At 42.6% G+C, this 20,522-nt stretch overlaps 3 protein-coding genes across 7 annotated transcripts; all 3 read right to left on the bottom strand.

Moving 5' to 3' along the window:
• Positions 1 to 186: 186 nt before the first annotated feature.
• On the bottom strand, positions 187 to 2,263 carry tmcc2 (transmembrane and coiled-coil domain family 2). Its single transcript, XM_067239149.1, has 4 exons — positions 2,127 to 2,263; positions 1,238 to 1,860; positions 673 to 808; positions 187 to 495 (listed from the first exon to the last, which is right to left on the bottom strand). The coding sequence occupies exons 2-4, from the start codon at positions 1,819 to 1,821 to the stop codon at positions 187 to 189; spliced, it is 1,029 nt and encodes a 342-aa protein (XP_067095250.1). The 5' UTR covers positions 1,822 to 1,860; positions 2,127 to 2,263.
• Positions 2,264 to 5,068: 2,805 nt separating this feature from the next.
• Positions 5,069 to 10,070, bottom strand: cdkn1a (cyclin dependent kinase inhibitor 1A). 4 transcript variants are annotated; one of them, XM_067240954.1, is made up of 4 exons: positions 8,523 to 8,712; positions 7,528 to 7,696; positions 6,389 to 6,836; positions 5,069 to 6,258 (listed from the first exon to the last, which is right to left on the bottom strand). In XM_067240954.1, the coding sequence occupies exons 2-4, from the start codon at positions 7,564 to 7,566 to the stop codon at positions 6,203 to 6,205; spliced, it is 543 nt and encodes a 180-aa protein (XP_067097055.1). In that variant the 5' UTR covers positions 7,567 to 7,696; positions 8,523 to 8,712; the 3' UTR covers positions 5,069 to 6,202. The 4 variants fall into 4 exon arrangements, with proteins under 4 accessions (XP_067097055.1, XP_067097056.1, XP_067097058.1 ...); XM_067240955.1 differs by lacking the exons at positions 7,528 to 7,696; positions 8,523 to 8,712 and adding an exon at positions 10,027 to 10,070; XM_067240957.1 differs by lacking the exon at positions 7,528 to 7,696.
• On the bottom strand, positions 10,028 to 14,152 carry srsf3b (serine and arginine rich splicing factor 3b). Of its 2 annotated transcripts, XM_067240958.1 has the most exons (7): positions 14,041 to 14,152; positions 13,233 to 13,297; positions 12,685 to 12,895; positions 12,372 to 12,506; positions 10,503 to 10,541; positions 10,315 to 10,401; positions 10,028 to 10,143 (listed from the first exon to the last, which is right to left on the bottom strand). In XM_067240958.1, exons 2-7 carry the CDS (start codon positions 13,237 to 13,239, stop codon positions 10,116 to 10,118), a joined length of 507 nt encoding a protein of 168 aa, XP_067097059.1. In that variant the 5' UTR covers positions 13,240 to 13,297; positions 14,041 to 14,152; the 3' UTR covers positions 10,028 to 10,115. The 2 variants fall into 2 exon arrangements, with proteins under 2 accessions (XP_067097059.1, XP_067097060.1); XM_067240959.1 differs by lacking the exon at positions 13,233 to 13,297.
• Between the last annotated feature and the right edge of the window lie 6,370 nt (positions 14,153 to 20,522).

Here is a 20,522-nt window from a genome sequence, read left to right as displayed (position 1 = left end):
CACATCGCGTTTGTCTACATTTCCGCTCAAAAGTGCAATGGATCTCATTCAGTCTATTTGTCTCTGAGTCACCCATGGTCAGTGTCCAGTCCATCTCTCTGGTATAAGTCTGGTTCCACACCCCACATATCCTGGGCTCCAACCCAGGGGGCTCTGTCTGTCTGCCTGCCCGGCTGTGGGGGCCGCTCAGCTGGGCAGCAGCCACAGGAGACAGTGCTCCAGGAAGTCCCAGTGCTTCCAGAGAATGAAGAGCAGCAGGGCCAGAAGGACGGTGGCAGCAACCCGTGCCCGTGTCTTCATCAGCGGGGTGATGAAGTTGGCCAGCGTGGAGACGAACACCAGCAGCACGGCCATGAGAGCCAGGATGACGTTGATGAGCTTCCCCAGCAGGGCGCGGGCGTTGGCGTTCTCCACGCCCTCCAGCTGCACCACCTGCTGCTGCTGCTGCTGCAGCTCCAACTTGGTGATGCGAGTCAGGCACGACTCGACTGCCTCCTGGAAGGACACACACACATTAGTGGGAAACCCCTTCATTGTAATCCTGTATGCATCTAATTATCAGTGTCTGTCTGCCTCTCCTGAAATTCCCTTAGTCTCCCTGCTATGTTGAAAAACAAATCTTCGACAGTACCCCCACAACTGTGACCTCTGGGGAAGATTAGTCTTTCTCACCTGAATGTCTCTGGCTCTCTCGTATGACTGGTAGGCCACCTTTTCCTCCATGCTGGCCAGCTCCTGTTTTAGGTTGGTCATCTCATTCTGATGCAACTCTGTGAGGTCATTCAGCTGCTCTTCTAGTCGTTCATACCTGAACACGGACAGACACACACACACTCGGTTATTGGTATGATCCAACGCTTCATTGGAGGAAAATCTGGGTGTACATTTACAATAGTTTTAAGACCAGGAATATGATTCTGACTCACATACCAGTTCTGATCTCATTATCCTTTGAGTATAGTGGCTTTTCAAATGTGTGGATGCCACTGGATGAAATGCAAGTATTGATACAGTTTTAACTACAGTCCACCAGCTAAACAATTTGAAGCCACTCATAAAGCTGTAGCAAAACAAAGGCTCAGTTTTCAGGAGGATGCAGTCCACACAGTCTGACCAGAACCAGACCTTAGACTTATACAAACTCAGACAAATATTTAAAGCCAAAGAGGATTGTTGGAAAATAACACAATAAGTTCACAAGTTTCAGTGTCAGCCTGGCCTGGGATGGTTATTGTACCTATATCTCTCCTCCTGCAGACACTGAGTCATGTAGGAGTAATCACTCTGCAGCTGGCCCTTCATGTCCTCGATGGTGTCCTCCATGTGAGCCTGGCTGGCCTTGATCTCCTGCAGGCCCTCCAGCAACGCGTCCCAGGAGCTGTGGATGTGGTGGTGGTGGTGATGGTGGCCATCCAGCCTGGGGCTCCCCAAACCTGGCCCCAGCCCGGACATCCCCCCTCCTCCCCCGGCCCCACCCGAGTTACTGCCGGCTGCTGACCCCGAGGTGGCGCTAGAGCACTCGTCGTCACTGCCGTACTTGGGGCTGGATACCAGGGTGGCACTGCCGCTGAGGGCGCGTGGGGTGAGTGTGTCCTCCGAGTGTCCTCCCACCCCGTCTTCTAGTGTGTCTTTAAGGTGGGCGATGTTGTCTGCACTGCCAAACCTATTGCGTATCAGGCTGGCAAACTCCCGGGGCTTGGAGACTACGGCAGTGTGGGTAAGGGCAGATACCCCTCCTTTGACCCCTTCCACTACTCCCCCGCCAAATCCACTGATGCCTGCTCGAACATTGGCTCCCACGTCCTTTAGGCCCTGCTGCATGTCACGGAGGACATCCTTTGGCTGTCGGGCTGGACCATTCTAGAAGACACAGAAAGGACAATGAACATGACACTAAAAAGGTAGGAAATACAGATGATAAACATGCTCTTTGTCAAAAGGTGTACATTTTCTGAACAGAGAAAGCTTATTTGCCTAAAACGAACGTATTTAGCTTTGACAAACCCAGCAACCTTTTGCTGAACTGAAATCTTAATTGGGTCTTTATGAGGAATAAACCAATGAGTAGAACGTCATCCGCAAACCCACATACACTCTCTCTCACACACACAATCCAAGACAGTCACCTGTTCTATTTCCTTCAACTTCTTGTGGTAGTGCTCAAGCTTCTTGTGTAAGTGGGCAATGGTCTGCGCAGACTTCTGGTTCTTCTTCTCAAACACCTGTTTGATGCGTGAGGCCTGCTGCTTGTCGGCGTTGTGGGCGAGCTTTAGGTACTCTGCTACATTGTCATCGCGTGCCTCCTGTTCCACGCGGATCTGCTCGGTGATCTTCAGGATCTTTTGCTGCAGGTGCTCCAGAGCTGCTCGCATTCTTTGGGGCTCTGCAACTCCTGACCCATCAGCCCCCCCGGCCACAGCCCCTGCCCCAGCCCCGGCCCCAGCCACAGCCCCAGCTCCGTCAACACTGATGTTACCGTCAGAGCCTCCATGGCTGGTAGAAGGGGGCAGGCCGAGGGTTGTCACCTCACTTTTATCCAGCTAAGGGGACAGAGAGAGACAGAGAGAGAGAGAAAAAGAGAGAGAAGTGATTGAACTGATGGTGGCAAAAGAGTGTTTCTGTGTTTTTACATTGCCCCACTTATGTATTAAAATCTTGTCCTGGCACTCAGTACCACCATAGAAAATAAAAAGCATTATTGAATCATTTTTGTATGACTTGCATTGTCGATTACAAGTCATTTGAAAGTGATTCCAGTTGTGCCTCATGCACGAAAACAACAGTACAATTGCTACTTAAATTCTAACCTATTGAGGCTCCCTGTGTGGCCATGAATATAAGCTCCCTGTATGGCCCCCTCTGTGCCCCCCCCCCTCCCTGCCCTACATCTCTTCACATACACACGCCCAAAAACCAAAGTCAGCACCTCCGCATCGTGTCACAATGTGACAGCTTTACAAACAATAGACCAGGGATTTAATCCTTTAATGATGGACTCCGACAAACAAACATGTTGTCTGAGGGTCCATCTTTATGGGGCCCACTCCTCAGGACACATAAAACCTTCTTTACATGCTGTAGGTTGCTGGGGCAGAAATGGATGTGTTGTGTATAATCATGCCCTTCTGGTTTCCGGGGCAGACATCACAACATTGTCACCAGTGCCAGTGCAGCAACAGTAGCCTTCCAAGGCATGTGACACCTCTCATCTAACATCTCTCATCCCAGTTATAATTCACTACAGCTGGTCAACCACATACTAACATCATTGGACTTGCATTGGAAAACCAGAATCAAATGAACCAAAGAGACATGGCCTCCTCTATTCTAGATGAACAGAAAAGAGGGCATTTTCAGAAAGTAGATTACAATCACGTTAGCTGCTAATGCAGGGCTTTGGATTGAACAAATGACTGCAGTCAGAACCACAACAGAGCCTGCGTACAGATTTATTTCATTTTGATAGCATGTTCGAATAGTAAGTCACTGAACGAAGAGGATATAACATGTTTATGTAGCTCTAAAAGAAGCACAACACAAACAACACAGACAAACAGGAATGGCCAATGCTGAAATCCAATGGTAGTAGTGAAAACTCAGGATAAGCTCCAGGGTAAACCAGTCTCCTAAAGATGATGGTGGTGGTGGTGGGGATGGCAGATGGCTAGGATGAAAAAGAAAGAGAAAATGCCTGTTGTCATGACTTCACACGTGGAGACAGACATGCACTGCGACATGGGTGAAATGGATGATGAGTGCCAGCAGCGAGCATGGATGAACGAGGATGAGGAGGATGAGACAGATACCAGTGCGGTGATAGATTAATTTGGGAACGTTACCATACTGTTTAATCCAGGACTGGCAGTGCCACTGCAGGTCGGTGTTCGAGGCCCATCCTTCTCCTCCTCCTTGGTCTCCTTCTCCCTCCCCCCTCCCCCCTGTGTCCACCGAGGAGCCCCCTCTTCAAACGTCTTTCCCCTCCCCAATGTCTGCCTATTGCCTCACCGGAGCTTCATGCTCCATTGTTGATAGCAAAGATGTCTGCAGCCTCCCTATCTTCCTCCATCTCCCTCTTTCTGTCTTCCCCTTTGTTTCATATGCTCTCTCGGTTTGCCTCTGCGTCTTTCTTTTTCCTCCACCCACCCACCCTCCCTCTCTCTCTCTATTCCCCTCTCTCTCTCTTTCTCCTCCGTCTGAGCGTAAACGCGATCCGTCCTGCTCTCTCCCGGCTGTGTGAGCCGAGGGACAGATGATGGAGGAAGAGGGGAGGGAGGGGGATAGGGGGCAGAAAGCAAGAGGGGAGGGGGGAGAGCTTAGCGCACGCGTGCAGGTGCCTCTGTGGCAAGGCCAGGGGAAGAGGAGCAGGGGGAGAGAGGGGGGCTGGGAGAACAGCAGGGCTTGTGTCAGGGCCTATTATGGCCCCTTCTTCCCTTAAACCTTGAATACACTCAGGCCCACACATGTTTATGGAGGGGCTGCAGCATTTTTATAAGAATGTAGAGCTGTGGAGAAGATTAGGACTAGAAAGAGGACTAGAATATCCTCTGCATACCATTATAGTCATGCGCAAAAAACATGAATGCAATATTTTCATGTAGAAAAATAAAGCATCACTCCGTAAGTGCTTAATGTGGGGATTTTCAAGAAAAATAAATGAAAATAAACTACAATTTCGATTTTTCATGTTACTGTTAATTTACAATATGTGTATGTTTGCAGTTATCTGTGCAGTGTGTCTGAGGGGTGGGGTAGGATGCAGTGTGCCAAGTGCTGAACAGAGGAGTGAGGGGTTGGGGATCCATGATTGGGGATGTAAACAAGCTATCGTCATCTTCCTAGCAACCTGCCTGACAACAAGTCAGTCACCAGGGCACAAATGACGCCGGTACCTGTCTGGAAGATCTCACCATATTCAGATTCAAAACTATTCTGAATTGAAATACAGTATGTTTCTTCAATATTTTGATATACTGTATTGCAACATTGGTAACTGAGGACACTGACCACACAAATATATAAAAGTACACAGTTCTAAAGTGTGCTCAAAATACATCAATGACCACAAGTCTAGTTTAATAGTATACATCTTTATTACAATTCAATTTACAAATCACACAAAGCTTATCTTACAATAAATATAGAGTATCTTTTAAAAATGTTGAACATAAAATATTATAAAGGACATATGAATACACATCTATAAAGGGAAGTGCATTGTTATGACTGATGCTAGTGATGATTTCACTAAGCATTGTTTTTGGTGCATATCAAATAAAGTATTTTGTTGGAAAGACACCAATTACCTGTAGCAGCATATTGTTATTATTATATATTTAAATGCACTGTACTAGGAATAAAATACAAATGATCAAAATACTCAGCTGTAGCTTAGATGAGTTTTGTTTAAGTCAAATGCACCAGCTATGTGCTGCATCAAATGTGCAACTCTGCAAGGAAGCTTTGTATAATATCTCATATGTAATAACATTCTTAAAAATGTGATTGTAAGTTTGAAGTATGTCTTGGTTTGAACGAGCAGCCAACATCCCTGTTGACAATAAACAGCTCAGAGTGGGATGACACATACTGAGATTGCTATCAATAATAAAATAGAATTCAAACAAAGTACTCATTCAAGTAGTTTCCTTTGAGTACACAAGATACACAAAACTTCAAAATTCAAGTTAACAGAAAAAAGACAGAAAATAAGTGCTGATGAAAAACATATTCCACAAACTTCATGATACAGCGTAGTGACGTAATATACAATATTACAAATAAATTAATTAATATTTGAATCTAAAGTCTCAGGGACTTTAGGCTCACTCAGTAATACAGTCTCATTTTGATGATGTTACTGTAAGTGTAAACCCAGAGGCAGAATCGTGGTGTGGAATGTACTGAAACAAAGGCATCCAGACAGTGAATGTTTCAATGCCCTTAGTGCATTTGGCCATTGATAAGGGAGAGGAGGTCCACTGATTGATTTAGGTCTGAACTGGCTGAATAGAGTATGTATTCCATACCACAGGGGGGCGCTTTAGACAGTAATACTTTACAAAAATAAACACATGAGCAAGAACAAAGTACAGTATAATGAGCAGAGGTTCTTCTGTTTTCCCATTGCTTTTGACAGTTTGTTTTACAGTTGCATACACAAGGTTGGGTGAGTAAGAGTGTATGCATATCTTCACCTTCAAAATCACTGACCGGATTTCCTAGGAGTTCCCACCACTCTTCTTTTAGCAGCGTAGAAGTCTGTAAGAGACAGCGACCAGGGGGGGGCTGTTTAACATGAGTGTACAAAACATCGGCATGGACAGTTTAAGCACAACACATCCTGATTCTGGGAAAGTACAAGGTCACACGAGCACTGCCCCCATCATACCTGTTATGTTGGTCTGTTTTCTCTTCAGCCTTTCTCTCTCTCCCCTCCCTGGCGTTGTCTCCAAGTTTTGGACGATGGTCGCTGCATCCCTCTCTGGGGTGTACAGGACGTTCTCCTTCCCACTGAGCGAGGGCCCTGCCCTGGCCTCAATGTAAGAAACCACCCCCCTCTGTCCCTCCACCTTGTTCATGCCCACCATATTTGGGCGGTAGATGAGGGGCACCGTAGTGGAAGGAACGCCCTCCCACTGGAAGTCGCCTCCCTTTAAGGGCTTCTCCAGCAGGAAGTCAAAGCCCCAGCGGCGCGAGGTATCCTCCAGGTCTTTACGCAGGGCTTGCTGGTACTCCTGCTGCAGCTGCTCATGGTCCACTGGACCAAACAGGCTGCGCTGTGCAGTACCGCTACCCAAGGAGCTTAGAATGCTCTTGCGAGAGGCCATGGTCTTACACTGTGAAGAAGAGAATAACAGAGGGAAACACTGGTTAGGTGAGCAAGTTAAAAAACATACTGTATGTGGACAAGTAATGCTGTATGGCAATTTTTTTAAATAATGACAATAGCCATTAGTTATCGTCACTTCCATTCATGTCATTACATATCAATCATAAAATAGAAGCACACAAAATCAAATTCTGCCACTGTATCCCAAACTCAAGCTAAAAGTTATTATGAATAATTCTACAAACTCTTAAGAACATCATCTATCAAAATTATAAAATACTGATGACACCACTAGCCTACCAGGCTACAAGACTCACCATTACTGCAAAAGCCTTAACAATAAGTTCTTCACGTCACCAGAGCTAAAGGGGAACTGAGATCTGCTGAGAATGAGACACTTCTTTATACAGGCCAGACAGAGTCAACTGTGATTCATAGGGGCGTACTTTTCTCTACGGCAATACTGTGGATACATGCCTGGGCAAACCACCTCAGCGACATGTACAGACTAGTCCTGTCTGAAGTAAAGGAGGCTTTTTTAGGTCGAAACCACCGGATGGCAGTGTGGGGCAATTTTTAGGATTGTGTGAATGACAGTGCATCTTTGTATGACGTAAATTGGAGAGAAAGTTAATATTGTATGAGAATAATAATTGAATAATAATTGTATCATCACGTAACAAGTCTTTTTTACCCACCAAGAAAATTGCCATTTGAAGACTCGACTCACTCCACATTTCCCCAACAGCATTAAAAGTGTAGACCTACGCTATGAAATCGTCCATATTTCCTGATATTTAGGCTAATGTGTATTACAGAAATATATGGCGTTTTGAAAATGGTTTTCAATAAATGCTCATTGTCAACCTGAACAAAAAAAGTATTGGAGGCACATGAACTCAACATGCAGATTTACATTTACATTTAGTCATTTAGCAGACGCTCTTTTCCAGAGCGACTTACAGTAAGTACAGGGACATTCCCCCGAGGCAAGTAGGGTGAAGTGCCTTGCCCAAGGACACAACGTCATTTGGTTTGCACAGCCGGGAATCGAATCAGGAACCTTCTGACTACTAGCCCGATTCCCTAACCGCTCAGCCATCTGACTTCCCAGATGATTAGATAATGAAAACATGAATAAATAAGATAAAAAGAATAGGTGTAGGACGGAGGAAGAACTATCCCAATTGTCACAGTAGCCTACGTGACACTTTTTGTCACGTAGGCTACAATTTGTCACTGTCACCTGAAGAAAGGGCTTGACAACCAGACACAAGGCCAAAGGCACTTGGAGGCGGGCCCGGAGGGTAAATTCAATAAAGTGGCGGGATGACGACGCGATGACTTGACGAGTGGAAAAGCACATGAAGAGCTCAGACCGAACCCACTTTACTACGTTTCACGTGAGTCTGAAACTCATGTGAGCCCGTTCAAACTGGGGGCTGTCAAAATACTATCCATGACTACAGTCAAACAGAATTGGTCTGAAACGTATGCTGTTGTTGTCGTTTTTAAAGTGGACCCTAAATACAGCATACATAACTATATTCTCAGACAAATTAAATAACTGAACTTCAGGAAAAACAATAGTCATTATTTGTGGATTGTAGGCAAAAGTAGTAGGCTACAATGGTAATAGAAAAGGTAGGCCGCCTATATGGTTTTAGAACATCATCTTTGTCAATTCACTTACGTTATTGGAATCCAGTAATACGCACTTCTGTCAAAGTAGCCAATACTGGGAAGGCTCCCACAGGAACGAAAACTTGGCCTTCTTTATCTTCCAATATCCCTTTTTTTAAGCACAATTTTTTACTTGGCTTTCAAATGCTGTCAAGTGAAATAAAGCAGAAAGAAAAAAAACGAATCCCCTTATAACCCTACTTGACGAAAAGGTTCTCAAAGTGTTCTCTCAAGAATGGATGAGAGGACTTTTATGACATTTGGTGGTTTCCCGTGCAAGGCGGGGTCTATTGAGTAGTAGCTACGTGAATTTCTGCAGCCGGCTGACTTGAAGCAGTGAATGCCATTGGCTGCTTCAAGTCAGCCGGCTGTCGCGCCGCCGGCGCTGCATGAAGTCGAACACACCTAGAGTCATGGTATGAGGTCATGGTATAAATAAACAACGTGCAGGCATGTTGGCAGGGCGCCCAAATTTGAGATTTACCCGCCCAATTCACGTTATCTTGAAGTTTGATCTTAAGTTTGTGTATCTCCACTAGAGTCCATCTGGGCGGGGAGGGGTTTCTCCAACTGAATCCACAGGTGATGGCGTCATGCCCACCTACTCCCCCATAAAGTGAATTAATACGGAATAAATTGTTTTCTATTCATAAAAAACAATTTACATTCTTCAATAAAGTGTTATGTTGGGGTGACCCCGGCACCATCCCCACCTCAAAATAAATACAAATAAATCACCTTGCCAGAATGAAGCCATACAATTTGAATTTTCTTATAGTCGTAGCCATATCAAAATATATTACGTTTCCTATTACCGAATCAGTTTATCAGTTAATGCCATGTGGTCATAAACAAGTAATTTTAAAGCAGTTAAAAATACTTTCTTTCGAGAGCTAGATGTTGGGCTTTAAGAGGTTTACTTTCCAATTAATAAAGTTATTGGTTTTTCATTCGGCTACGTTTGTGAAGAGACCAGACCACTCATGCACAGGTCTAGAAAAAAATTAATGTATTGCCATTGGACCCCCTTTTGGTACCTAGATTTCTTTCTATCAGATTTGATTACTTCACAGACAACTTTCCAGAATTTTCTTTTAATTCAGAGAACATTACAAACAGTACAAATATCAATGAAAGAAAGTGAAATCTTAGACAAACTCAGATAGTTAAGGTTAGAACTACTGCACATGTATCTTTAATGTATTACTTCAAAATCCTTCATCACAGTGCCATTTCTTACCAGAGCTAGACTCACCTGTATGGTTCATTGACAAATAGAGAAAATAACTTTGGAAAAACAATAGCAGATAACAGGCAACATTGAAGGCAGAAAGTAATCGTGGAAAACACTATTTAAGCACTAAGAAGACTACAGGACAGAGGCTAAGCATCAACACATACACTCACACTTATTCACAAAATATAGAAAGAGGAAATTTGCACGTCACAGAGAAGCTAAAAACAAAAGCGCAAAAATATATTATTGATGGATTAAAACACACAAAAAAACTCACTGATTTTTTTCTCTCCATCAAATGAAATGATTCAATAAGTATGAGCGTTCATTCATCTGCGACTTTAAACATGACCTCCATGCATCCTCTTACTTTCTCTCATTAGACCTGGAGCGGCTGTAAAAAAGAGACACAGTCACCGACATGACATTAGAATTTTTACAAAGAAGTACTCATCATTAAGAACAATTTACTTCAAGTCAGCCAACATACAGCCAATACTTTAGATGGTGTAAATGAGAAACAATAAGTGATTAGTCAGTCATTTCAATTGGCTGCATGTTTTACCTCCTGGATCTAGAGAAGGACCTGGATGGTTTGTGGTTCCTGTCTCGGGACAAGGATCTCTCCCTCCTCCTGTCTCTGGAAAGAGACCTGTAGAGACAGGAAAATAGTGTTAGTCCATGAAGCCCTTTATCAACATCGTATAAATTCAATTGATCAAATTTGGAAACTTTCGGTCACAGTCCACTAACCTGCTACGACTGCGACTGAAGCTCCTCCTACGTGGGGATCTGAGGAAGGAAAGAACAGCAGAGGGCTTCACATAGAGAGCAAGGGGACCTGGTGGCCCATTGATACCACAGTCCTATCTCCTGTGCTCCCCTGAAGTGAACACCCACCCCCTTAACACAGCCTCTTAGTGAGCAACTGAGCTAATCTCGACAGGAATGGGAAACTGTAAGAGGGCATTTGAAATCGGCAATTTAGTTGACTTCATTCCTTAAGATGACATGGTTAATACTGCCACCTGTGCAAGTGGCACAATCTGTTTTGAGAGAGAGAAGTGCAATTACACAAACAGGGAGAGATGCTGAGGGAATGGAAGGTTGTAACAGCATTATTAATTATGGTCAAATCTAAGGTATAGGGATTTTTATGTAGACATATCAAAGCTACCAATGGAGAACATCCGCAAAGCACATACAGGATGGGACCAAGGTGGGACCTAACCTTTCCAAGGGAAAGCACTGATTGGAATAGTTCCTTAAGTGTTTTTATTCAGATCCCAAGACAAACCAAGTCGGTAATCTATCATCCACATTTCTGACAATGTGATGGCCTTAGACACTGGATGTTGAGCCTTTCCCCTTTGAAACAATAAATAACAGCACATTAGTGAGAGAAAAAGCATCTCTTAAGATTCAGATAAAAAAGGAGAACCTTTGTTTAAACCAGCTGTCTCTTCACTTTCTAAACTGTAATCAGCAGTGTACTGTATGAAGCAGGAAAAACTTACTAGTTTTTTGGTTTTCAACAAGCTAGATATGACGAATGGGAAGAAGACTGTCGGCCGGGTAGGCAGAATTGGCTGAATAGGACTGGCCAGATGCTGCGAGGTGATTAGTTGGCAGGCGGATGGGGGCTGGCTGTGGCTTTTTTCCTGCTTTTATTGGTTAGCCGAGGGCTGCTGCTGGTAGGTTGTAGTGTAGACATTTGGGAGCGTAAAACGCTGATTGGCCGGAAATGTGAGATGGGCCACTGCCGATTGGATTAAGGTTGGAGTAGGAGAAGGCTGAGAACGGCATGCTCAGGAACCAATGGGCTGGTGCAACCTGACGACTGGCCATGCCTGGGTCATGTGACACGACACCAGCCAAGCTGATTGGGGCACGCTGGTCAGCGGTCACATGATGCTGAAAGAAGACTAGTTGACTGACTCAGAGGGTGGTGAGAAGAGGCATGGTGGTGACTCTGCAACGGGGTTCATTTTTATTAATATAGATGGTAAATAAAAAGTCAACCTCAAATTTAAACAAAAAACTGGCATCACAACCAATCTAGTATCATCAAATACCCTCCCCCCAAAACACTTCTTAAATGGTACTGCTTTGACATACAAGCTACCTACTTCAAAAGAGCTAGTTGTGATATTTACACCTGCTAAAGCATCAGATGATCTAAGAAGTGCACATGGCATTGTACACTTCCAAAATGCATTTGGCGCTTCAGGAACAATGAAAGGCGTGTAAGCTAAATTTGGAGAAACATGTAGCATCAAGTGCACTTAATCTGGCATACAAAACAAGTTTTTTTAGATGGCAACCACCCCCATCGACATACAGTTCACTGGAACTTATAGTAGCCCCAATGATTATAAATGGTCATGAAAATGACAACTGCATGCCCTTAGTGTCACAAAGTCTTGACCGTAGTTTACCATGGAACCAAGGGTTGCCATTCAGTCAGAGCTAGGTCACTAACAAAATGTGGTAATGAAACAGGATATGCAGTTCATCAAAGAGAAACAACAAATTCAATAAGAGTTAAAAACTAGAAAATGAAGTAGAAAGATTAGTGGTGTCTGTTGGGTAACCTACAGGTCTGTGTGGGGAGCGGGTTACCTGCGTCTGGGGGGGGGACTACGACGCCTGTAGTCATCTCGAGGGCGTCTGCTCCACGAGGGGGGAGGACCACGATTGCGGGTGCGTTTCTCTCCATTGGACAGCTCAACTCGTACACGACAACCACACAACGTCCTGAGCAGAACAACCAAAACATTGGATTTCCCAAAGCCAACCAAAAACTCAGTGAAACACTGATTTGTCAGCCTACTAAAAATACAGGCCCATTGAAACATAATAGGCATGTTTGAGGCTTGATGCCTATTTATTTAGACGTTTTACAGCTTAATTATCTGTTCTGGTAAATAAATACCTTCCATCAAGCTCCCGCACTGCATCAGTGGCATCTCTGGGATCTTCAAATTCAACAAAAGCAAAGCCTGGGGGGTTTCTGGCCACCCAGACACTGCGGAGAGGGCCGTAGTAGCCAAAAGCTCTCTCCAGCTCTGTCTTGTTGCCATTGTTGCCCAGGTTCCCCACATAGACCTTGCAGTCAAGAGGACAGTCTCTGTGCATGGCTGGATCTGAAAGGATACACAAAATGCGCTAAAATGTATAGTTGGCTTTGAGGATGACAGTTGATTTGGGCTGCCTTCTTAGCTTAACAAGTGGACATGGTTAAGACATGTAATTGATGTATACTCTAAACAGATCTTCCCTAACTATGCAACTAACAGCAACATGCAAACAATGCTAATAATGACGTTTTTTAAATAAGGCTAATCAAATAGACCTACATAGATGGTGTTACTTCAAACAATCATAGGGAGAGTCATTGTAAAATTTCTTTGTGTGTTAATATGTTAAAACTTTGAGGCACACAATGTACTGACATGCAAGTATGAAAACTCGATAAATTACCTGCCATTTCAACAGGCCTCAATTTTCAAAACAAAAACTGACACTTCGCAAATGCGATTGAAAAACTGAAAGAAGAATTGTCCATTTAGATTTTCATGTACACATTTTCCACACATTACATACAATATAACAATTGACATAGTGGGTAACAAACATCTTAATTTTATACAGAAATACAGCCTTGATCTAGTGATATTTTCCACATTAACACACATTTAAAAAGCTAGATGTGTACAAAAAGTAACAAGAAATGCACAGCACATGGAAATGCATTGCTGTAATGTTTCACTTATTTAACTTGGTTCTGCAGAATCACGGACAAATGTCAGAAGGTATGTGTACCCCAATCTGGGCCCAGTTAATATCGGTGCAGAAGATCAATATTGTAGCGTTATTTAATTAAAATGGCAAAGGTGAAAGGCCCGACTGACTTGGGTTGTGTAGACTACCTATATTTAGCAACTTTATTAATTTAGCAAGCACCTATATGATCGCTAGCTAGTTAGATATTATATTACTGCGTCCCGGCCTAATCCATCATCAGAATGACAACATATCATGCCAAAGAATAGAGGCTGTAGCTATATGTGGTAGCGTTAGCTATAGTCCAGATCTTTTCAGAAATGGCAGTAATTTAGTTCGCTCAACTAGCTAAACAATAAACAAATAGTATTAGAAAAACGAGCTAGCTAGCTCTAACTAGGCTACTTTAACTATTGTGATGAACTGGACAAAACAGTTCAAACAAATGTTGACAAAATGGGATTAGCAGAATTATATTTGAGTCAAGAATTCAGTCTTAATTTACCGTATTGTTTGTGGCTGTATAGCTACAGTCAATCCGTAAAACCGACACCGGAGCCTAGCCTATGGTAGCTATACCGTTATACTCCTCCCCTGAACCCAAACCGAAATGGCGTACGGTTGGAATCCGTAGGAAACGTCATACGCCACTGCATGTGATTGGTTATTTTGTAAACAAAAAATAGATCTTCTTCTTTTTCCGATTTAACGGCATATTGCAACCAACACAAAGAGGTGCATGTCCACCATCTACTGTTCGGGAGTGCGAGGCCTGAGTTCTGGCAGGACTCCTGCACTATTACAAGCGCCTACTCTACCCTGACCCTGATCCCAATTTCCATTTTAAATTAGGCCTGAAAATCTCCCTACCGTAACCCTCTGTTTTTAGTGGACCACTCAGGACCACATTTAGTCCTTTTTTTTGACAAAATGGGATTAGCAGAATGATATTTGAGTCAAGAACTAGCTAAACAATAAACACCACACCCTTCCTACTCACTAATCCTAGCCCTGAGTATGGCCCTCTCTACTTGGTCATGCCTGATTTACACAACACATGCACTGAGTCTACAGTTTCTAAAGAAAACTTTCTTTAGAGTTAGGGTAGCACTTTTTACCTTTTTATTGTTGTTTTCACGCCATCCAAAATAATGTGAAGAAGGATTACTGAGCATCCCTGTTTTTGTTGTTTACTGTGGTTGTGTTTATATTTTGACCATACTTGTTATAACTGCACAACCTTATAAGTATGATAGCACAGTATTTACCTATGCCATTATGCCGTTATGCCATTCATCTACCTGTGGACAAGAATCAATAAAAACAGAATACTTACCATCTATACAGTCTTAATGCTAAGAAACAGACACAGTGAGATGGGGAAAGAAGGTTTCTTCCCCGAAGTGTTCCCCACATCCATGATGCATCACTATGAAAACACAAGAGGGCAGTATAAGACTTGTAAAATATTCCAACCACAATGTACAAAAGATACTGTATTCCAAGGAGCTACAATGGCTGTAGCACAGTTTGTTGGAATCTCCTTTCTGTCACCCTGTAGTTTTAAAATCTGCATTTTTTCCAAAGATGTGTCAGTTGAAGCGTCAGCTGACATCTCATGCAAGTTACAACACTGCAGCACACAAACAGTACACAGACAAACACACAGACACACGCTTAACGCACACTCTCATTTCATGTAAACAAAGTATAGGAATCAAGGGTCTGAAAACAGGAAGGGATGAATTTCCTGATCAATCTGCACTTGCTCCTTCTGTACATGACCCAGTCCACAGCAGCTGCTCCTCCCAGGTGGTCTCCTATCAAGTCCACAGACACACACACACACATACTCAAATAGCTTCATTTGATGACCACATCATTCTGCCTGATCAATAGTTATTTAATTTACTTGAGGACTAACGTGACATTCCATTAGTAAATAAGCTGTTTTTGGAGAGCTCCCTAGGTTTATATTTCTGCTCAATAAGCAACTGCTTTGATGGCTGACAGATCTATCTATGCTGATAATCCAAATCAATCTGCTGTTTGCTGATTTTGCTCATTGGCTGATTAAAACTCAAAACAAATCACTTGTTTTGTGGGTTTCTGGCTTAGCTACTTATTTTTTGGCTTCTTTACAAAGTGCCAGGCGAGCCCCAGCAGTGATCTTTGCTTCGAGCACGTTGACATAGTCCTGCTAATGGTAATGACAGGTCTCTATGCAGAGACCATAGCTTAGGTAGTCCTCTCACACAGAAGTAGAACAGCCTGTCTGATTGTGTGGCTGTGACTGATGTGGGAATGCATGCCTGATATCCATTGCAGATGAGACAGACAGAACTCTCTGTGGAAGTCATCAGGGCATGCACTCTTCATAACTGTAAATTTGTCAACAAAATGGAACATTAGGTTATGTTTATATTATTCATTCAAGTGGAACTATTGTCACAGATGCAAGTCTCCTTTACACAATGTCATCAATTTGAATAAAACGACAAGGTCTAGAAGAGCAGTGTTTTCTGAAATCCCCATCCGCTGTCTGAGTTGAGATACTGAAAGTCTTTCGGCTTGAATTGTAAATAAGTCTACTATTAATATTCAACCACCGGCCCGTATGGCGTGTGTGTGTGTGTGTGAGACAGAGAGAATACGTTTATGTTTGTGTGAAGAAAGACGGAGTGAAACAGTAGGGAGTTAGAGTGTATTTGATCAGATTCCCCTCAGCACAGTGTGAGTTTCCGTATCAGGAGTTCAACTGTGGGACATTGAGAAACAATGAGAGCACTGCCTTTTTTACAATGTCTTCATTCATTGTGGGAGTTTGCTCACACACATGGAGTGCTCAAATGTTTAAATGTGTAAATACAGTATGTTTCAATGTTTCAATATATGCTGCTGAATGTTTGTGTTATAGTAGGTGTTATTATATTGTCCAAACAACCAAAACTATGCCCCTTGATCATAAAGGAAAGAGGGGTAAACTGACGTAAATTGGACAGTTGATAACCAAATATACGGAAATTGCAATTATTCGACTGTGGTTTAAATTTGAGCAAAAATAGTATTAAAATGTAAGAAGTAGAAGTAGTAAAAGTAGTTTGAGAACAATGGTCTACATTCCCTTTTATGCCAAACGATTATCTGTAAGAACAACCAGTCAAATCACATCTTGACCCTTACTTCTCACACACAATGAGAATCTTGCTACTCAAGTCTGTAAAAGGTGGGCAGGGTGTCTCCAGCCTACAAGTGTGTTCCAGTAAATTACCCCTCATCCTCCAAAATCTGACTGAACTATCCATGTCATCCTGCTTGTAAACCCAGGTATTTCTAATTTGTTTAATTGAACAAACACACACACACCATCCAATCTCGCTGTATTAGCCAGTGTTCATCTGCCACCTTGTCTGGCTCCACAGCAGGGGGTGGAAAAGATATAGAGAAGGATCATGGTTGTGTGTCACATGTTGAAGGCCAGACAGAGACTGAACAGCTTTGAACATTGGAGTGTATTTAAAAACAAACGTGAAGAAAAATGCACAATCCAATCAAATACCTTGAGCTGGCTACAATGTATGCTGTGTCCTCACAACAAAATACGCTCTTCTGAACACGTACACACCTGGGTTGAGCCTCACACAGCAGGTGTGAGCCAGGTGTGTGAGTCGAGATTTACATTTCTGGTTGTGTCCCTCTCAAGAGGACCTCCAATGGGGACGGATGCTTGTTTGTTTGAGTGTGTGAACGTAGATCAGAGAAGAGGAGTTATCTCTCCATCTGTCGCTGAGACTGCTGGGATGTAGGGATGTATATGTATTGAGCAGAGGTGGTGAGAGGTTTAGTAGAAAGGAGGAAAACAGGACTGAACCTCCATACACACTAGTACACACTGCACACACACACACACACACACACACACACAGACACACACACACTGCATTGTTTCTGTCTGTCTGCGTGCCTATCTTTTATTTGTCTGCTTAACTGGCTAATCATGCTCAAGTGAGATTGTTAGCAAGCATAAGTAAGGATACATGTGTGAGTGCTTGTATTCTGAACGATGTGTAGTGTTTCCGAGACTGATTGGTGTTCCCACATATAAATGTCTCTACCCAAGTTGAGCACCTCAGAGCATCTCTTCTATTTCCACTCCCTTCCATCCTCTCTCCTCCCTCGCTTCACGCTTGTTGAGGAGCTGTCATCTCCCTCTCGCTCTCCCTCCTCCCTGTCATCTTTCCCGCGCAACTGCAGGGGTGGATCAAAGAGGGATGGGGGTGGAGGGAGATAGAGACGGAGAGAGAAAGGCGGAGCGGTTCCGTTTTTTTCGGGGTGAAAGAGAGGACAGGGTGGCTCTCTGACATACATACTATGCCACACCAGACAGACCAACTCGCTCAGTCAATCTCAAGGGCAGCTCATTTTCTGAATAGAGACAGCCTCATGGAACCATCTTTATGTCATAATTGTTCATGGTACATATCCAACAATTATGTCTTGGAGGTCTGTTTTGCATAGCTAGACGCATCTGTCCTGTATGTGTGTGAGAGAGTGAGTGCATGTGTTTTTACTAATCACACAAGTTCTTGAGGCGGTGACAATGGAACAATTAACTCTGAACATAAAGACCTGAACACAATACAATCGAAACACAAACCTTCCTAACCACTACCCTCACCCTATGCAACCTAACCTATCAAGGTATAGTACTCTATTAGAGTAATGATCCAATACGTGCCTTCAAACCTTGGAAATCACCTGAAAAAAACAGTTTACTTGTAATTGTCATTGTTGTTAATTATCTAGCAGTGCTGCCTTCTAAGACATCCATAAAACACTGTCCAGAACCCTCATCTTGAAAACCAGTTAGAGCATATTGCATCCACAATGGTTGTCTACTCACAGTTGTATACAAAATGACTTTTCCACAGTACTTAAATGTAACAATCCCTGCCTGACCCATGTTTGTCTCAGATTAGGTGTATCGGATCATAATGCACCACATAAAAAAGCTGTAGACAAATATTTTAGAAGCAACCTATGTATATACACACATACAGTATATACTATGTAGTTTTGTGCCTTATATTTAGAATTTAATAGCAAATTGGTCACAACACTCCAGACATTACACAACTTAATTTTAATCAAAGGACAAAGTGCATACTATAGTAATCATCCTCCCATTGATAAAAAAAGCTCCCTTTCTGCCTATCCGTGAAATGGTTTCATCAAGTAATAGTATTCTTGCATAAAAAGTTGTTTCATCTAACTTAAGCTTTTACCTTAGAACATTTATTTATTTTAATCATCCCTTGTGCACACACATAAGTCCTCTTGGTTTGTGTGTTGATAAAGGATTATCTAATTTTACTGCACTTTATTGGAAAGTGTGTTCAAATAAATAAATAAATAAATAGATATGCTCCATCACAATTCTCTTCATATATAACTTTTTATATACGTTTTTAATTCTTATTTTTTGTACAATAAAAATTGAACTTCCAGTCAAAGTCAAATTAGAGCACTGTGAAGTAAAAGAACAAAAGCTAGCAGGACCACATCTCAAAAGATATCCAGAGATGTCAAACAAAATGGTAGTGGTTGCACTTAAGAACCATGGCTGAGAGGTTTAGGGCATCAGCTCCTAGACAGCTCTGCAACCTCCGTGCAAATCAGAAATTACAATTTCAGTGAGCGAGACATGCCACATGCATGGCATGTTCAGCTGTAAAGGTCCTCTGCCTTATTGGTTGATAGCCTACTATTTGTGAGAGGTGAAAGCGTGAAGTGAGTTAAAGTGCAGACGTACAACTCTGAGGCAAAATCGAATAAAACCCTAATCCCCATATTCCCTCCGTTTTTTGCTAGTCTAGGTAGCATGTTTTTTAAAATTCTTTTATAATATTTTTTGGGTGGGGATTACAATATACAATTAGGGACCAGAGTGTATAGATATCAGCCAAGGTTGATTATTTAAATATATTCTCAACCTTGTCTCACTCGAAGAAAGTTTAAGTTTCCAGAATAATTACTCTCTCGTAGTACAGACCACATAACAGGTGTCATTGTTGGCTTGCAGTGAAGCTGTCACACTCAGCCATAACGCAGTCTGGCAGGCTCACGTACTTAGCATACTCACTTTGACTGGCTTAAAGGAAATGTCATAAGTACCTTATCATGTTATGATAGTTGTCAGCTCCATAGCATTATGAGGCTATACCTGGATAGGACTACTGAGTATCACAGCATCACATACTGTACTTAATACTCCTGCAGTGTTTGTAATTAGAAGGTTGCCGTTCATGAAGACCATGTGAGAGTACTTCTGTACACATGTGCATGTGGTTGCATGGAGAGCAGAACAGGTAGGTCAAGGCATAAAGAGGAAAGGAGAGAAGGAGAATGACTTATTTTCTCAGTCCCTATCTAATCTTTCTCCAACTACTTTCTCCCCTACTTTCCCTCCCTCAATACAAATACACACAACATTCACTTCATCTTCAAAGGAATAAACAATTCCAGTCCAAAATGCTGCTTCTCTTTCTCAGAGTAGCTAATTGCTTTCTTGATACTTACAGTAAAACAGAAAAGCCACCATTCCAGAATCAAAGAATTAGTGTGAAAGTATTTGTGTGGTGTATGTTTTCAGGGGTCGAGTGGTGTCGCTGAGTTCACTCTGTCCAATGACCCTGTCAGGATGTTTGTCATCTAAATGTCAAAATGTGACAGACATATATGCGTGCGTGCACACACAAACACACACGCACACACACAGAGTTTCAATAATATTAACCATGACATTCAACTATCTTGTAGAATTTAAGCTGTATTACTGTAAATGGCTTTCTGGTCAGTCAATCTATTTTTTCCTGAAATGACATCAGGAACAAAATAATTCTGTTTAGGCAGGATAGGACCTCTCCATCATACTTAGAGAGTAAAGGAAGGTATTCTCCAAAACTTTAATGGGAACTACTTTTCTGT

This window comes from Osmerus mordax, chromosome 1 (assembly GCF_038355195.1).
Source record: "Osmerus mordax isolate fOsmMor3 chromosome 1, fOsmMor3.pri, whole genome shotgun sequence".
NCBI lineage: Eukaryota > Metazoa > Chordata > Actinopteri > Osmeriformes > Osmeridae > Osmerus > Osmerus mordax.
The sequence above is the reverse complement of the archived record's forward strand: the minus strand, read 5'-3'. Positions and strand labels throughout refer to the sequence as shown.